The sequence below is a fragment of the Aquila chrysaetos genome, chromosome 1, assembly GCF_900496995.4.
Source record: "Aquila chrysaetos chrysaetos chromosome 1, bAquChr1.4, whole genome shotgun sequence".
NCBI classification, from domain to species: domain Eukaryota; kingdom Metazoa; phylum Chordata; class Aves; order Accipitriformes; family Accipitridae; genus Aquila; species Aquila chrysaetos.
Window position 1 is genome coordinate 41,012,952 of NC_044004.1, and position 19,794 is coordinate 41,032,745.

The 19,794-nt window shown below is 38.7% G+C and overlaps 2 protein-coding genes across 3 annotated transcripts in view; one reads left to right on the plus strand and one right to left on the minus strand.

The window, feature by feature from the left end:
- On the minus strand, positions 1-9,156 carry LOC121233529 (translation initiation factor IF-2-like). The gene is made up of 3 exons (XM_041125938.1): positions 9,107-9,156; positions 8,508-8,881; positions 1-128 (listed from the first exon to the last, which is right to left on the minus strand). Exons 1-3 carry the CDS (start codon positions 9,154-9,156, stop codon positions 1-3), a joined length of 552 nt encoding a protein of 183 aa, XP_040981872.1.
- HPGD (15-hydroxyprostaglandin dehydrogenase) overlaps positions 9,101-19,794 on the plus strand; it is a 27,735-nt gene continuing 17,041 nt past the window's right edge. For both annotated transcript variants that reach the window (XM_030025086.2, XM_030025097.1), the window contains exons 1-3: positions 9,101-9,247; positions 9,442-9,565; positions 13,631-13,737. In XM_030025086.2, coding sequence (XP_029880946.1) covers positions 9,155-9,247; positions 9,442-9,565; positions 13,631-13,737 — 324 coding nt within the window. In that variant the 5' untranslated portion in view covers positions 9,101-9,154. The remainder of the gene's footprint in view (positions 9,248-9,441; positions 9,566-13,630; positions 13,738-19,794) is intronic.

Consider the following 19,794-nt stretch of genomic DNA (forward strand, 5'->3'; position numbering starts at 1 on the left):
TTAGTTGCTGTGATGCATATTCAAATGTTCCTTGTACAGCTGTATTACTTCAGTAAAAAACATTTTCTGAAAAATGTGGCAGTGGCCTGCTTTCCTTCTCTGTTTCTGCAAGGCGACCTCAGGTTGCTCTGCAAATGTAAATGCATAATGTTACATTAATGAGCTGTGGGGAGAAATTGGTTGTGCTTGTTTATAGCATATTTATGGCCTTAACTCTTTCGTACACTGGAACCATTTGTAGTCTAACCATACCTATATCCATATTAAACATTAAATGATAAACAAAAAGGTTTTGTTATTTATGTCATTTTAATTTACTGGCTGGTGATTTAGCTTGATAACATTACAAGTGGAAACTGTCCTTATGATATTCACAGAATCACAAAACATTAGGTTGGCAGGGACCTCTGGAGATCATCAAGTCCAACCCCCCTGCTCAAAGCAGGGTCACCCAGAGCAGGTTGCTCAACGCTGCATCCATTTAAATTTTGGCTATGTTCAAGGATGGAGACTCCACAAGCTCTCTGGGCAACATGATCCAGTGCTCACACTCACAGGAAAAAAGTTTTTTCTGGTGTTTAAGTGGGATTTCCTGAATTTCAGTGTTTGCCCATTGCCAATTGTCCTGTCACCAGGCACCACTGACTTTGGCTGTGTCTTCTTTACACCCTCCTATCAGGTATTTACACATATTGATGAGATGCCCCTCATCCTTCTCTTCTCCAGGCTGAACAGTCCCAGCTCTCGCAGCCTCTCCTCACACGTTAGATGCTCCCGTCCCTTAATCAACTTAGTGGCTCTTCACTGAACCTGGTCCAGTACATCCATGTCTCTCTTGCACTGGGGAACCCAGAACTGGACCTAGCATGCCAGATGCATCTCACCAGGGCTGAGCAGTGGGGAAAGATAACCCCCTCGACCTGTTGGTGGTCCTCTGCCTAATGTAGCCCAGGAGGCTGTTTGTCGCCTTTGCTGCAAGGGCACAGTGCTGACACATATTCAGATTTTTGTCCACCATTATTAAAATCATTGTGAAAAAACAGCTTCAGAGTCAACTGCAATGGAACTCTATGTTAGACTGAACCTGTTCTTAGATCTTAAAGAAATTTTTTATTTACTTCAGACCACAGTCTTAATGGTGTGTTATGCATCTCCCTTTGCATATGACATTCTAAAATTCCAGGTCCTCATTTATTTCACAATAATTCTTTATTAGGTTTTCTGTGTTGTCATTTAAAATGACATACTGGTGACCTTATTGAATACCTAAGTACGTTACCATATTTGATGTGGCTGTGGATACTGTTTTTATATGATTTCTGAAATGTCTTGGAAGACGTGTTTTTATGGCTTCACATAAAAATTTTTGCAACCCATTATAGGTTTACTGTCCCAACAAAAATATGTCAGGAGGTTTCGAGTTTCATAACATAGTCAAAGATACAATTTTTCCAGTAGCAAAAAAGGCTTTCAGATGTCTTTAATTCTGAGAATGGATAAGTTTATTTCTGCATGTTCAAATGGCAGAAATAGGAAATGGAAGAGAGATACCTAGTTATTTATATTGTCTTAGAGGAATGTACTTACTAGTAATATTTCCAGATACCCTAGAATGTAATGGCCAATTTGAACCTAGCTTAATAATTACATTGAGGATTTTGGTTTCTTCCTAATGGTTATATGTAGTAAACACTATTACATAAACAGGAACTAATTTGTAGGTCTCAGCAAATGAATTCAGCATGGGCAGATGATGCCTCCACACAGATTTGTACTAAATGTTTTGGTTAGAGCTTTTAATATGGACAGAAGGGTGAACATGGCTGCATCCATAAAAATAAAGGTGCTTACACCAGCATAACATGCCCCTTTTACTAACTGCAGAGCTCCTCAAAACCCCAAATGTTCCTTTTTAAGTCAAGATTCATCTAAGGATCTCAGCTAGAAAGCCCATAATACAATATTCTCAATTGACTAGAAAATGTAGTTTATTTTGCAGTTGTAAACATTTTAAATGATCAGGAATAATATGCAGTAATTGACTGTAAACTTCTAATAGTTAAAATACTTCACAAACAGGATACTGGCTTAAATTTAAAGTATTAGCTATGGTCTTCCCTTTGACACAGAACTACTTTATTACACATTTTTATAGATTTTTTTAAATAACTGCTGTTATTTTTAATATCTACATTTAAGGTTACATTGACCATGCCTGAAATAAAGATTTATGCATTGTTTTTGTATTTCCACCAACTAATATCAGCAGTTACATTTCCTTAAGAAATTAAGAACTTGATTCTGGTAGCTTTATATATTTGTTGTTGTTATTACTCAGTTTCTGATTCAATTTCATGTATTTCATAACAATAAGCATAAAAAATAATTTAAAAGCATAGACTTCTTATAAACATAAGTGCCGTGGTGTTGACATTTGAGATTTTCAACTCTGTTAGTTTCATCTTAATTGACAAGTGTCATTTCTAGTAAGCATATCACTCATCTGTTCTTTTGCTTCCTTTTTCGTACCTTTTTTTTGAGTTTTCATTCACTTTTCCATATTATTTCTGAATGTCACTGCATCATTCTTCTGACCAGACAGTAATCTATAGTACCTTACAAGTATTCTGTAGCACTTCCAGGTTTTTGCACGCAAGACAATTGTGGAAGTTCTCTGACTTCCCTAAAACATACATCTAACAATCACTTTGCAGCGCAAAATACTGTGCCTCACCTCAAAAAAGCTCTGTATGTGATATTTTTTTCCTAAAACAGAACACCCAGAAACTGATGTAGCTAGACAGTGATTATACATCAAGAAAAAAAGAGGAGGGAAACAAAACTTTAGCTTGGAAGACAACTATCATCATCAGACCCTACAGAAATTTGGAGAGCAGAATAAGGAGGATTCATTGGATTCATGGCTCCCTGCTAATTTTTCAAAGTTGGAATGAAGGTTTTCTGGGATTTCTCTCTTTTTTTTTAGGTTCTTACTTTTTAAAAGTTAAAACATAATCAAAAATGTATTCCTTCTCTCTTCAACTGGATATTAGTCAAAGGAAGCACATTAGTACTATTTATCAAATAAGATAATAAATAAGGCTCCAGCATTTCAACAAATATCAAAAAGCATGAGTTTTATCTATGTCATTATAATCCTTTAAGGAAGTAGACAACAATTCAGTTGCACTAGAATTACACAGTTCTAAGAAACACAAGTTACTTTACTGGGTGTCTGGTCTGATTTTAATTGATCACACTAGCTTTTTAAGAAGCCTTTTACAGTTTGAGTGTAAGCCTACAACAATTTCTTTCCAAATGTATAGATATTTGCACTGCTTGATGAGTTGATAATCAAATGAATAGGGTAGACAGTCAGTCCTTCACATAGCGTGTTGCCAAAATTGCAAGAGGCATGGGAGGGGTTCACATATTTTTGTTTTGTTTTTACTGCCAGCTGCCATACTGCTGTGGTGTTTAAAGACAGTGCCAAATACAGGGTTTTAAAGGTTCTCCTATAATTATATCAGATAGAGAAAGGGCAGGGCATACTTTAACACTGAATCCTTCCTTATTCATTTAAAGCCTGGCTCGAACCTTGAGAAGTTTAACACCTTGCAGAACTGCCTTCCTAGCAAGGCCTGTACTGCCCTGGCCATACACACTCATGCTCATGTTCTCATTCTTCCAGTAGACTACAGTTTTATAAAATGTGTTATTGGTTCTCAGGCATGGAATTAACCCCATATTCCCTAAGTTATTTAGTGACTTTAAAAAGTGATTTAAATAATAATACTCATATCCTCATTGAGCCCTGTGTTACCTTAATTGCTTTGACTTTGTTTTTTTTCTTTAAAAGCATTAAGTATCTAAGGTGAAACACTAGCAGCTTATTGTTCCTTAGTTATTTGATCTATATGCATGACAATGGATTGAAAAATTTACCATTGTGATGCCTAAGGTATGGGCTGTGGTAATGTTGAACATGACAGTAGGAATTTGATCAAGGAAAGGCACGCTGGAGAGCTGGAAAGCCTCTCTGAATAGGTATCCAAGACTGGATTCCTAAATCCCCTTATCCTTAGCTTCCTAGGCAGCTATTTCCTACCCCTCTTCACTAGATATATTCCACTACATAATTTTCTTTACTCCAAAACCTTTCTTTCAGTCGTAGTAGATGTTTCCAAAGTGACAGGAAGCTTTCTAACTCTTAGCCTTCCTTCTTCTCTAATGCCAGTTAAAGGCAATCTAAAAAACAGTCATCACCTCTCTTACCTCTCATTTACTGTAACACCCTCCCACATTCTCTGACAAAACTTTTTACAAAACTTGCATACTTTCTAGGCATTCTTACAAATCAGGAAATTGCACTGTACAATTTTCTCTTTCCATTTTTGAATGTCTCCAGTGACTTCTCTTTTCTACTTTACAAAGCAAAGTGGTCTAGTTTTCACTTTATGATCCTCCTTAAGCTACTAAAGCCAGCCTTTTTATTCTCATATACTGCTAAGGCATTAACTTCCATTTCTATTACGACAATACTACTAACTTCAATTGCTATTTCTCGTATTTTCAAAAAACACATTATGCTTTCTCCCATCCTGCCTGCTATTTTTGAAAGACAGACAACCACAGGGGTATTGTTTTAGTGTCTTCCTCCAAATCTCACCATGGAAGTCCTGACATCTTGAAAAACTCGTATAGCACAAGCTCTGGTAATAGAATTTTTATAACTATTTTCTTATACTCTGCTTTGATGTATCCTGTGTTCTCTTATTTTCCCCAAGTACATGACGTATTGTTGTGCATGTACTGCTGTTGTCCTGCATGAGCAAAATAATCTAGCCACTGTACTAGCATGAGCTGATATGATGTTGTGCTGTAAAAATGTGTTTTGGCAAATCTCTCAGCCTGTTGTTCATTCAGTTGCTTGCCCTCTAACTTAGTTTGACATTTCTGGCAAGCAGTCTATCTGTCTTGAATTATTTTGTATACACAGCTAGGTATAATATCTGAAATAAAGCATAGCTGCATAACCTCATCTTCTTATGCAGTAATTGCTGCCTTTCTAACTTAGTACATACAGAGACATCATACAGAAATCGCATCATGAAAAAAATTCTTGGACATGGAAAACTCTCTTATACTTGCTGAACACTTAAGTTTCTTCTTAAGGAAGGTTTGGTCACACCACACTAAGTATGTGAGCTGAAATCTGGCCTTTAATTACTCCATGCAAAGCTAGATATTTGGGGCATTTCTCTAGCTTTGTTTTCCACCCATTCTTCTCAGTAGAAGTTGGGGAAATGCACTAAACTACATACCAAAGTACACATGCTGCGTAACTGTGTTTGGATGCCCTCCTAAATGTGTTGCCTAATGATCCATACAGAGGTGTGACATCGCTTGTTTAACTTTCAGAGCAACTTGAATAGCACCTTGCAAAGTATGAAGAGATGGTAACAAAAATGAGACATGGATTGCTTTTTGAAAAACTGTTTTTGAATGAACAGGTGACATACATCTGAGAGAGATTATATTCATGTCTCCTTTTCAAAAACAGATTAAAACCACCTGGAGTCTCTTCACGCTTTGATGCCACTGTGGTCTGTGCGGAACAGTGGAGCATAAGCCATGGGCCGTCTAAAAGAATAAAGGTAAGTAAATGGAGGGAAATGGAAGAGGAAGTACCACAGCCATGAAAAGAAAGAAAGAAAAAAAAGACATTTTATTGCTAGCCAAAAGGTGAACTATAAAACAGTAAATGAAATCACATTCTGCACACAAACAACATGCAAATGTCAATATGCATTTGGCATTGCACTGTTAGCAGGGAGTGCGTGTGAAAGATTTAATCTGAACAGCTTCAGCATCTATGACATTATTTAGTATTATTGTTATTTCTTAACTTTGAACAGAAAGTGCAGATTACCTATATGGAATTACTTGTCTCTCAGAGTATCCAAATCAAACATTCATGGAGTCATTTAATATCTTTTCATGCCTGTGATTTCAGATGGTAGCTGTTTGTGGTACTTTTGAGTTTAGCTAACATATTGGATGACAAACCCCTAGGGCAAGTGTTAGTGCAACTTTCAATGAAAAAATCATAAATGTGATATGTTTTGGTTTGACTTTACCATTGAATAATTCATCATCAATTTTTAACTATCTAACATCATTTTTAACTATCTCACATTTTCTTAAATGAGCATATCAGATTCTCTCACATGCAGAACAAGGTACCCAAAGCATATAGCCTTCTGTAAGCTGGCCACTCAGGAAGATAGATCCTTTATAGTATGTTAATCCCCATTGTGACAGCTCTTCCAACTTTCTCTGTGAAGTTGGGTACTGGTTTTGCTTAAGGATAGATTGTCTGAAAAGGTGGACCACTGAAACATTAAAAAGTGGAAGTCCTCATGCTTCTGTGAAAGCGTTCATGAGAATTGAAGGCAACATTCAAAACCTGTCAATTTATAAACCACAGAGAGAAAAATATTTCATAACTAACGCCCCCAAGTTTCAGCAAAAAGACTGAGATGCTAACTCTGGATTTCTAACAAGGTAAATGTCTAGGAAGAGCTTTTTCCTATGGGCAACATTTTATCTTTTATGCAGGTGGTCATATTACAAACTTGGGGTGGTAAAGGACTATGTTGCAACAAAGTTTTATTAAGAGTACCTGTAGTGAGTCGGTAGCAAATCCAGTGAGGTTTGAAGGAGCAGAGCATACACGCCCCTTACAGGCAAGCGATCTCTGCTGGCTCCAGGGGTAAATCACAGAACCATCCTTCTTTTACTTCCTCCTGGATTTGGAGGATTGGCACATAATGTTCTAGCTAGGAACACTGTCTCTGATTTCAAATATATTTTGCCAAGGTTATGGGTATTGACGTGGAGCCTTTTTTTTGCCATCTTGCAAGAGGTATCGGTTGGATTCTTGAATGGAATAACGGAAAGAGTCCATTCAGCCAACAGAGTTGGAAACCCTGGGTTAGTTTATTGCAATACTTTTTAATGATTTCAACCTATGATACCCAGGATTATATTCAACCAAGCTGATCTTTGCGACACAGACTTACAAGATTTGTTTTACGGAAACAGTGTGTGCACTCAGACCTTAAAGCATTCCAGCATCTCTGAAGAGTCCAGATTGTTCTTAACATTCAAGCCAAGTTATCAACAATTTAGAAAACAGTTGCCAAAGGTCATTCCAACTACAGCTGTTTGGAAACACAGAGGGGTTTATTGATCTTTTCCTTTGCATAGCACCTTAAAAAAATATTAATACGTCATGGAAATAAAGACCATGACAAATGTTGATCATGACTTGGCCAAAGGTTGGGCGGAGGGGGGACGGGACACGTGTTTATCAGGGTTGGGTTGAGGGTGAAAGACTCCACTATAACGCTATTGTTAGGTCCCTGTGTAGTAATACTCTTCTCATGATGTGCCTTTGACCTGGCACTATACTTGTCTCTCAACAAATTAGGGAGGCTGGCTCATCTGGTTGGGAAAGAGCTCATTAGGCATGGCAGTTTAGGTGGCACAAATTTCACAGCTCCGAAGCAATCTGGAGCCCTCCCAGAAACACAGGTATCATATTCAAATAAATCAGTAATCCCAGAGGCCAGCTCTGACTGCTTTTATGAAGAACTGTGAATCATGATCTTTAGGAAAACTAAATGGCTGCTATCCAATTTAGCAGCTGGATTATATTAGTTCACATTTTTAAGGACAAAGGTTATAATAACAAGATCTTGTGTTACTCAATTTACTCAATTAGGTAACATAGTTACCTTAATGGTTCTGTAACAGTTTGCTGGTGTTAGGAATGATATAATTTGTTTCTTCTAGGTAATACAAAAGAAGGGAATTCCGTACATAAAAGAAGCCTAGCAGAAAACAGGCAGCTAGGGTGAGAGATGGGGCAAAATAGGCACACTGTTGCTGAGAAGCAAGGAAAAATGACAACAGACATTTATGATAGAGATGAAGTCTGCCTCAGAGTACTTCAGGGCCTTGAAAGCACAAGCAAGAAGTTTAAACCTGATACACCAGACAAAAGAAAACAGAGAACGCAAAAGACAAGTGTGTGTGTGTAATACACACACGCACATACACGATGTACATATGTTTATAGAGCTTAGGACTGGAACAAAGGTTTTTTCCCCATCTACCCAACACTCCACACCATGGGATAACATTTACGAAGCTCGTAACAGGCTAATGAACAAGAAAATTGATTTCAGCTTTTAGATCATTAAGGATGCTCTTATTTCTACTGTAGGGTGGTATATCTTTGTATTGATAAATTTTAGTTGCATATAATTCACATTATGGAGCAGAACTTGGCTTATAAGCTTAAAAGCTGTTAAAACATTTTTTAAGGTACAAGCCATGTTATCCACAGACCTGAGAATTTCTAGAAAGCACTTTTCTTGATATGTCTAATACACGTAATGTTTAATGGCTGCTTTTTCGTACAAATAAATTCTACTTACTGGCAGAATGAGAGGGAGAAGGCTGGTGGGGTATTTTGAAGTGTGAAAAAGGGCTCCTTGTTTGTTTTTTTCGAGGCTGAACTTTCAATTCCTCACCCTGCTGCTCACGCAACTTGGGCCAACCAAAACGCACACAGCCGCAGGAGCTGCCAAGAGCCCTTATCGAAGCTTGTAGCCGCTTCTCACGCGATTTATGGAGGCGCAAAGGCTCTCCCCCGCCACCCCTTCCTCCGCGGGGAGCTGGAGCTGCCCCGGGAGCCCTTCCCCGGGGGCCGCCGGGCGAGAGCCGGCCCTCGCCGGAAAGCCCGGTGGGCTGAAGAGGGGATGAAGCCGGTCTCCTCTCTGGCCCTTGATCTCTGGGGTTCGTCCAGGCACTCGGGAGAAGGATTTAATGACCTGCTCCACCCCTGCTCCCCCCGCCCAGGCAGCTCCGGGCGGCTCTCGGTCACACGAGAGGGGAGCGGGGGGGAATGAGCCGCAGCAGCGGCTGGAGGAGGAGGAGGAGGAGGAGGAGGAGGAGGAGGAGGGAAAGAGAAAGAGAAAGAGGGCGGGAGGGCAGGAGGGAGGGAGCGAGCGAGAGAAGGAGAGAGGAAGGAAACCGGGCAGGTGACACCGAGCTAGGTTGCTCGGGCAGCAGCGCGGCCACCATGCACGTCAATGGCAAGGTGGCCCTGGTCACCGGCGGGGCGCAGGGCATCGGCAGGGCTTTCGCCCAGGCGCTGCTGGGCAAGGGCGCGAAGGTAAGCCCCGGCAGGGGCCCCCTCCCCTCCGCCGCCCGCCTCGCCCCGCCGGCCGGTACCCGCGGGCGCGGGGTGGCGGCAGCCCGCCGGGCTCGGCTCGGCGGGGGAGCCGTCCCTCCGGCCGGCCGTCTGTCCGGCCGGCCGCCCGCCCTCCGCTCAGCCTTCCTTCCCTCCCTGCCTGCCTCCCCGCTCAGGTAGCGCTGCTGGACCGCAACTCCGAGGCCGGGCAGGAGAGCAAGGCGGCCCTGGCCGAGCAGTTCGAAGCGCAGAGGACGGTGTTCATCCAGTGCGACGTTACGGATCAGGAGCAGCTGAAAGGTAAGGAGGAAACTGTCAGCGCTGTGCTCCGGCTTAACATGCAGCAACCTGAAAGAGCCTGGGCTGCTGCACCAATAAGTGTGCAATTAAGGTTTCTGGAGGACAGCCTACTCCCGATCGCTCCTGACAGTGACTCAAAAAGGATTCGCTCCTGAACCTGCAGATGTGAAACATTGCTACCAGCGTGCGTGTATTTCACCGTGTTACTCGGCACATTGTAAAGAAAAGCCAGAGAAATCGGTTTCGTTGAGTGCTGTCTGTGATATTTTTGCATGAAAGCCTCTGCAGAAAATAACTGTTATTTCATGAGTAATATATATACATTTTAAAGCACGGACTTGCTTTTTATGAGGCTTCAGTACAGACTCCAAGCTGTATTCCCTCATCACAGGAGTAATAAATTCTGCTCTGGTTGCAGTGCTCTCTCCATACGGCACACTTACTTTCAATGTGCGCTGCTGTAGCTGAAAGCAGAATTGGGAAAAGATGGCACGCTGCTTTATCACGGTGTTAAATATAGGTTGATAACACTTCACACACATTTTGCAGATGCAAGGAATGGCAAGGAGCTTCCCTCATGTATGATTTGCACTTATGTTTTCACTCAGGGAATAAATCATGTTCCCTATGGAGTTCTTAGAGTATCGTATGATGTTGATGCACCCTTCACAATATTTCATAACAGGCACCATCACTTCACCAAAGTTTCATTATTAATGAATATGATACATTCATAGATAGTGACTCAGATTCAGATTTTGACATCACTTTTGTCAGTGCCCTTTCCCCATATTCATTTGTGTCAGGCTAGATGTGAGTATTTTTAGTTCTGCTTTTATTTGCTACACTTCACTGGCCGCTTCCCCAACAGCGGTGATTGGGCATACCCATTCCTCTTTCACAAAACATTGCAGCTAGTCCAGAATTCAGCAATATTGTTCACTGCTCCAAGCTAGCGTGCTTATGCCTAATTCCAAAGCTTTATGTTGTCCATAAGAGAGATGCTGGACTTTAAATTTGAGATCTGCTCTAATCAGCAAAGTTTATATCAGCTAGGTTGATAATTGACTTTTTCTCCAAGTGGGAGGAGTAACCTAGGAGCAAGAAAAAGCATCCTAGGGGTAGGAATAGCATGTGCTGCAGCATGGGTGTTACCCCAGTGTGCTTTCTCTCCCATGATTCCTCCTTTCTTTAGTGCCAGGCTAGTGCAGGACCAACAGGGTGTGCGCTGGGAACTGGAGTGAGCGGGACGGGTCAGCGAGGGAGGTTTTGGAACCAAGTTAGTAGGAAAAGAGCAATCAGAGTAGGACCAGAATGGGCTCTCACAAGGAGCAAGAGCAAGAACTGGCGGTTGCTGCTTATGCTTCTCTGATACTGCATTATTCCTGCTGCAGGTTTCTTAGCATAAAATTGCAATCGTGTCCTACAATCCTTTGGGGTTTCTGGGGTATTTTTTAGTGGTTTTGTTGGTTGGGGTTTTTTTTACTGCTTTACTTTCCTGCTTTTTTCATTTGTAATTGCAAGCCAGCACTTAATAAACTTGGATTAATTTCACTCCTAGTGTTTAAAGTTCTTAGTGGATGCTTCAAATCCAGTACTTGCTTTTTATGTTAAAGGTCGTGTGCATGAATGAAGTTCCTCTTATTTTAACTTCAGCCTTTTCAGTATGAAACAAGTCACAGTACTAAAACTAGTATCTGTAGGTACATAATGCTTATGGGCAGGAAATCAGCTGCTTCATCTACATTCAAGTCTTGCCTGTGCTTTTTTCTCTGGTGGCTCTTTCACATAGTCCCCCACAAAGATCTTCTATCTTGTGCCGTGATTTTTCAAAAGTGGGACATCTACTTCTGCTTTCTTTCCATGAATATTTAGGAAGTTCACATGAAACTAGTGTTTGTACTTACTTTCTACTGCTTTTCTTACCTTTCCTTTAAAATGGATGCTCCTTTTCATTTTTATTCATTCAGTATTTCATATGATCAGCTGCTTATAATTTTCATGATTCCATAAGCACTAACTAGTGTGCAATGCAAACAAAATTATTCTATATTTAAAAAGGGAAGAACAAGTCAGTTTACACTGATGTGTGGATGATAACTTTATTAAGAATTTATAGTGAGATTCTTCTTTTTGTGGATAGGTAATAGATGGGATTACCGTAGGCAGGTAAACTCTTACCAGAAATATTCCAAATTTGGTAATCATTCTTTATTTTAACATAGATATGCAAACAGCTGAAAAGCATTTGGCTCTTTTCTCAATGTGTAAACTAGAAAACTACAATTAGTCGAGACTGTGTGAATTGAATAAACAAATAATTGGCAAAAGTACTATTATCCATGGTGGTTTTTGAAGGCAAAAGATTCTATTAAGAATGAGGTTGATGAAAGATGCTATTCCGAGAAGGCTTAAAAGGGAATCAGAGACCCAGTTTCCAAAATTTGGAAGCTGATTGAGGACCCAAATTGTATTTATTTTGCTTATTGAAACTAAGTTAAATGATCAGTTCTGCTCCTAATAAAGCCACAGGTTTTCATTTGCCCTTGCTGATGCAGGTTTGGAAAGATGAGAAGTAATTGAAGAATTAAGTTGAGAATCCAGAGAATGAATTAGCAACAAACACAACAAAAGCCAAAAAGGCAGAGAGCCAAAAATAGAGGCTTTAGTAATATTAAAATATTCCAGTACAGAATAAGAATATTAGAAAAATCTGTACAATAAAGGCAGTTGGACAAATAAAACCTTTCCCATCAGCTGCCCAGCTCTTGTTCTGATGACAAGATGATGACTGTGATGGACCTGCAGCATTCAGGCAAAGAAAAGGCTGTAGCAGTACCGACCATCTGGTGCGAGAAAAAAAATTTGTAAACCCTTGCAACTGCTGCAAAAAAGGTAGATGTCACAAAGCTGCTGCTATGCTCCCGATTAACACTAATAGCCAAAGACTAAAGATCAGAGAATTAAGATGGTGAAGTGGTTTCATTAAGGCCTGTCAAGCATAATTCCAGTATACCTGAAATACTCTACGTTTTTAGTCAGTCACCAAAGGATGTTTTTTAAAACAATATTGGGTGGGTGGGTGGGTGTGTCTTGGTTTACATAATAACAAATATTTAGTGATGAGGGACAATGTTTGGAGGGGAAAACAAACAAACTATATATACATGTCAGAATACATGTCTGCAGTCATGGAAAATCTTAGTCTGGAATGAACATCTGGAGGTCATCTCATCCAACTATCCTGTCAAAGCATGGCCAGCCTAGATGAGTTTGCTCATCAGTATGACATCATGATGTTTTTCCACACACATCTTTTATCTTAGTTTGAACACTGTCACCTGGGAGAACACAATGTCATTGTGGAAGTTTCCCAGTTCTTTATTTTGAAATACTTTGGAAGACAGATCACCATTTTCATCAACAGAAGGAAGAAGATTTGAATTTGAGATACACATTATTAAAATTACCTGACAAGTAGGATGTATAATAATTTATTCATAAAGAATGGATTTAAACATAATGAACGAATTTAAACAAGAACTATTATGAATTATTTGTAGTTGAAAGATTCATATTAGCTATACCACTGAATAAGAATTGCGCTCTTAGGTTAAATTCAGATTCAACCAGGAAAATTGTTCTGAACACATGAAGCTTTTTTTTCATTTAAAATGGATGGTGCCAAATCTTGAATTCACTAGCTGTATCAAACTGTTACAAATCAAGCTATAAATGCTTAATTTCTATAATTAGGGTGCCAAACATCCTATCTAATACAAAAGGTATGGGTGCTAAGCTCTTCATTAACCCCTGTTATCAGGCATTATAAAACTGAATGAAAAGGCAACTATGGTATCTGAATCCCTTCAGTTTTCCTGAATATGTTTAATATTGGTGAATGGTTAGATAAAGAATTTAATTGCAGGTTGCTTATTAGTGGTTAAGAAGACAATGAAGACATCGTGGTAGACTAATAAAACATTAATTTGTATGCATGCATTATATTTTTATATCTTACTTTCCATAAGGGCTAAGAAATTTCACCCTTGGATCTTACTACAGGTGCTTTCAAAAAAGTAATTGAACATTTTGGAAGGCTGGATATTGTGGTTAATAATGCTGGAGTGAACAATGAGAAGGACTGGGAAAGCACTATACAAATTAACTTGGTAAGCATTATCTCCTTTCACATGGTCATACTTCAGTATTTAATGCTGCAATACTCTTACCCTTGGCTGGTACAGATTATGCCGTATGACAGAACATTAATTATTGGATTGGTAAGCACAGCAATTGAAACAACAACCATGTAACTGCATATATACTAACTGATAAATGTGTGTGCAGTGGGTCCTTTAAGTTGTCTATCCAAGACGTACAGCGCTGTGTAGAGGTACTCAGGCTAACATCAGACAACATTCTTTCTATAAAACCCGATGAAATCCCAGGTAGGTGTAATAATTTGGTGCCCAAAGCAGTTGCATCTACAGGAGGCCAGTCTGTTTATATGAATCTTTTAGAACATTTTAATTACTTGTGAGACTCAGCTGGCCTGCATTTGAGAATAAGTTGCCATTTGTTGGTGTTACAAGAAAACTTGTTCAACCAAGAGCTCCACATTTTCTCTGCCCATGAAGCAAGCATACAATCTGAGCTTTTAATATAAGCCATTTCACCATCATCACTGATAGAAGCACACCACTTAAGAGCACTTACTTGCTAAAACCCAGTATATTCAACAAGCCTGTAAAATTTATTTTCAAACAGACTATTACAATTTCTTTGATATTACCTGGTATCTCATCAGGTGAGACCACAATATCTGTTTCTCAGATGAAAATTTTTTAATTTAGACTACACTGCTAGGAGATCTAAGCTCCAAAGGAAAGACCAGCTTTCTAGGTTAATAAAATTCTGACCAGCTTTTATTCTACCACCTGTGAAGTTCTAATTTGACGGTGGCTCAGCAAGTCAAGTCACCCCTATGACCAAAACACGACAAAGCAGCAAAAGGAAGCTTGGAAGAGTGCAATGTGCAGTTTTCTCCAATCAGTCATTTGGAATTTGTCAACACAACAGTAAAGCTCAGGATAAGAAAATCAAACGTTTGTTTTTGTCAAAAGTTTTAAGGACAAAGGTACCCAAGTCTTTGAATCCTAATGCCTCCATGAAAACAAACTAACAAAAGAAACCCAGAACAAGTAACACAAGCTGTATATGAGACATGTATAGAAAAATTAATGGGAAAACATGTATTTGAAAAAAAAAAAGTTAGATTTAATAATACTTTTTCTTGATCTTTTATAGCTATCCAAGGTCAAATTTGTTTATTCTTGGAAGGGACTGAACTGAGACCACAGATTAAAATTTCCACAATAAGAGAAATACATTTGTTCAATTTCTTTTGCCTTTTCCTTAAATGTTCTTTAAGATTTAACTACCCATATTTCTTCATCCCTTTCATTTCAAAAATATTCTGACAAATTAAACATCAGGAAACTTCATATTGTGAAGTAACAGGAGTGTGACATCCCCAGTGTTATGCAACATCAGTATCTATTAGTACAGATCCCTTGAATTTGAAAGAAGACTTTACCTGTGTTCTAGATGACTTATTTCTCTTTATTTTTGTGCCTGATTTAACACAGGATATAAGTTACTGTAGGCAGCCATCCACCTGTCAAATTTGGTTAGTCATCACCAGAAAAATTGGTGAGAAACACATTTGTCAGTGATTCACCTTTAAATTTAGCTCAAAAAAGGAAGGAATTTCTGATCAGCAAATCTTAAAGGTATTTAATGTCCAGGTAAATATCCTAATGTAGAGAGTCATGTCCAAACAATTTTTCAAATGCCAAGAGCTTCAAACAGTAGGCATTGACAATCTCCTTTTATGGTTCTTTTTGTCTTATCACCAGTGATTGGGCTGAAGCAGACCATAGGTGGGTTTGAACCATCTCAAGCAGCAGAAAAACTGGACTCCAAGCCTTAGAAATCTATTTGCTTAACTATCAAGCTACTGCTTGATCAAGCTAAAAATTAAAAAAAAGGGGAAGATTGTATAGTTTATACACTATTGCATAGGTAAGTTCACTATAACTGTCTTAATGACTTCATTCATTGTTGAAACTTGAAAAATTTCATCAATACATGCTGGTGACTGGAATCAGAATATCTAAAATGATCAAGCAGAGTAGAAGTACAGCCATGTAGGTTAAACCAAGGACACTCTAAGATCCAAATATCCTCATTTATCTTTTGATTTGAATATTCTTACCCTGTCTAACCCTGAGTCAACTAAGTAGCTTACTACCATAGGGCATTTCTATCTAGTTACTGTAATTTCCATAAATGAAGATATAACATTTTCTACTTTTTACTTTTTAACTATAACAATGGAAGAAAAAAAGCTGCTGCATGTGATATGTTAAATTTCTTGGTTCCATAAAATATTTTTTGCTTCTTGCAGAGAAAGGAGCAAAATATGTATGAAATACATGATTTTAAAATGTCTCTGTTTCCCTGACACAGGATATTTTAAGCATCCTTTGTATTATCCCTAAGAACAGGAATAGCTTCTACAGTCACACATTTTGATACACATTATGCACATATTTTCTATTTTTAAAAAGGGGGGAAAAAACCCTCTACATGCCAGTCTTTGTCTTAGTGATACCATTTATATATTGATACAACAAATATTCCCTGCCCCAGTTTAAAGTACAAAGTACAAAAGTAGAGCAGTACGGGGCAAGATAAATCAGAACAAACACATATGGGGTGTGTTCTTTATGGCTAAAACAGTTCACAGAACCGGTTGGTCCTCAGGAATGTTTTTAAAGGAGTGCAAGGAAGTTCCCTGATAGCACTGCTTGAGAAAGCATGAGGAACAGAAAAGAAGCAGCAGGTTCAAAGAGTGGGACTGATTTTAGAAGGGAAAAGAGGGAAAAAACCCACAATTCCTGCTTGTATCCATTACAGTTTCCCAAGAACGAGAAAAGACAGCTTGATAAAGATGGGGGGAAAAGAGTATCAACTGCTAAAAAGAGATTTCTGTTGCAGTGCTTTCCACTGTTTTGCTATATTTTGTGCTAAACAACATCCACCTAAGCTGATAGCATTAACTCAATCAGTATCAGCTTGATCAATGACAGCTTCAACCACTCATACCCATACAAACATACAGTCAAGTTGTCATGGTATATAAAAAAAGATCTTGGCAACCATACAGGAATTCCATTTTAAATGGATATTACCAGTGTAGTTTCAACAGTCCATCACACAAACACGCCCCCACCCATGCACAGAATCGCACAAGGACATATGACACATACATTCTTATCAAGAGTCCTACCTACAGTCCTCCAGCGTGACAAGAACAGCGTTTCTTGCATTCAGCTTCATAAGAACTTATCCCTAAGGAATCCAGAAATTTTGTAATATGACTTTTTTCTCTTCAAGTCCCTAAAGAAACAGAAGTGCCCACATTTTAATACGCCTTGAACATATATGTTAGTTAAAAACAATTTGGTGTTCTAAGAAGCTTCTCTAATTTTATCTTCTGTTGATGATGTAGGCTTTCTGGAACCACTGTAATTATAGTGGCTGCTATAATTACAGGATCTTTTCTCTTTACACTTAGCACATTTTATACCAAGACAATCCCAAAATTTACTTGGAGGTTCCTTTTTTATACTCCTATGGGAGGTTTCTGAAAACTGACATAGGTTGCAGCATACAGTTAAATGTAGCAGTAATGGTATTACATATGCTTACATTTTACATTTTACCTGAATCAAAAGTACAGAAGCACTTTACGTGACATTTTGACTACCTCATTGTTTTCTTATGCCAACAAATTAATTATTTTGTAGGTATATTTAAACTGATTCCCCAAATGAAATTAAATAGACTCAAGAAAGCATTTGACAGTAAAATCACAATTATCTCCTGTTTATGTGATGATTTTGCACATTTTAACACATTATTTTGGCAAAACTTTAAATTGCACGCCATAACTTGGGCATGCCAAAAAGACCCAGTCATATAGGATGCAATTATTTAAGTGTTGCCCAAAGAGAAGAAGGATTCAAATACATATGTAAAATTTGTTCAGGTGCATGACAGTCTCATCCTTCATTACTAGGCAAAATGTGGCAGTACCCAACTATTCCAAGTTTTTATATTTTTCATGGGTTTGCATAATTTATTTCCGTAAATGACAAAGGTAAAAAGTTTCTGTGAATTTACAAAAAGCCCTTTTCTAAAGTGAAGTCTACCTAACTCAGAGTTTGTCCCTGCAAAATATTTAGATTGGTACTACAGAGAAGAGAATGCAACACCATATATGTACATGTGGCTCTGTTCAATATAGCTCATGGTGAAATAAAGGTTCCAGCAACTAGCAAACCTTGCAAAATCAATTCATTTGCTCATCAGCAAGGAACTATTCCTCAAAAGGCCAATTCATGTCTTGGCAGAAACCAGAATGGTAACCAGGCAAACTTCAGAAGTGATTAATTTTATTTATTTTGGGGACAAAGACTTCATGATCATCACAAGGCTGTTCCGCTGTGCAAGCCATAAAAGGGATTCCTTGGCATTATGTTGCAACCTTTTTCTCGTCCAAACACCTTGCTCTCCATTTCCAGCGTACCAGGAGAAATGACAAGGACTGAACTTTCATCCCAAAATAATGTGACCAGGACACATGGCTGGATTCAGCAGCTGGGAATTACCAGCAGGTCCCACGGTACAGACTGAGACAAGCACTGTTTCTTAACTCTACCAACATAGAAAAAAACAAAACCAAAACAGTGCTATCTGTAGAAGATAAAATGGCATAGGTAACTAGTTTACCAAGCTTGCATGCTAAGACAACCAGAAATACACTAACTCTGTTGTTCAATGGCTTAGTTGCTTATTCTTCAGCATAATTTGGTGTCAGAAAGAGGACTAAGTGCCTAGGGACAGATGTGGCCACCAGAAAGTGAGAAGTACCACTTACCTTGAAATTAGTGGCATGAGGGTCTATCCTCTAAGTGCATAAAGAAGCCTGTAAGCATAATGATTTGTGTTGTTCATATTGCACTAGGAAGGACACAGACTTACCTTAATTGCACACTAAGTCAATGAACTTCTTAGCTTACAGTTTTAATGGATGTTTACAGTAACCAATGTTGAAGTACAATGAAAAGCAAATTCCTTTTAACTACTTAAGCCCAGCTACTCAAAATGCAATACTATTCCTATGCCCTTCAGGAATGTGTGGTGGGGAAAAAAAGTAGAGAAAACTGCACAGTAAAAAACTAAAACATAGTGTTTCACTCCCACATTGTACAAAAGCTACTGATTTCTAGCAAATGTTCAATTCCTACTGCACATTCCTTTCTCCTTTCTGCCTCTCAACCACTATGCTTCTTGTTTTCCACAGTTTGAGCTAGAAATTCAAACTCAAGAGCCTGTAATTTCATTTCATATAGCAAGTAAACTAACCTATACATAGGAATGCCAAGGGACTTGCACGCTTGCTACAACCTGTCTGCTTCCTAGAAAACCTACATTAAAGACAAAATCACCTCCCACCTCCCTGTCCAACAGCAAAATGCTAAAATTTTCCATGGATATCACTAGCAGCACTTAGTTTCAGACTTTTGAAGTTCGCCTTACGCAGTTCATAAAGTACGTTGAAATGTTTCCTTATAGATAGCCATCAATTTACAACATCACAGTATGAAAGTCAAATGATCTTGGGTCAAATTCCAGCTCTGTGCTAACCTGCTTTATGAAACCACAAGTCAATGGCTCTTTCATTTGTTTTTTGTTCAGTATCCTTAGTACTGAACTAGATTAGTTCAGAAACCTACACAAAATGTTAGGACTGGTTTACTGACTACCATTTTGTTCTCTCAAAGGAATTCTTATTGCCTTATCACCTTAAGAACAACAGAGTAGTCATCTTCAGCACTGAAGGAATGCACATATAGTTTCTCAGCATAAAATATTAGTATGCATAAGGAGACAGCAGAAGTATCAGACAAGAGGTGGCAAGGGAAACCTTGTTAAATAGGTATAAGAAACTATGTCAGTTGGAACACCTGCCTTGAAACAGTAGGGAAAAAAAAAGCACTGTGTACTAAATTACTTTCAAAGCAATTGCCACTTGCAAAGGATGATGATTAATGATGTTCGGGGCACCATCACTGAAGAACACTTTTTTTTTTTTA

Excerpts from the sequence above, each read along its gene's own strand:
- LOC121233529 (XM_041125938.1), bottom strand. The coding sequence starts at position 9,156 with ATGGTGGCCGCGCTGCTGCCCGAGCAACCTAGCTCGGTGTCACCTGCC. Across the intron at positions 8,882-9,106 it reads AGCTCGGTGTCACCTGCCCG|TGCCTGGACGAACCCCAGAG; the intron begins GTTTCCTTCCTC and ends CCTTCTCCCGAG. Across the intron at positions 129-8,507 it reads TTCTCCCTCTCATTCTGCCA|AGCAACCTGAGGTCGCCTTG; the intron begins GTAAGTAGAATT and ends TTACATTTGCAG.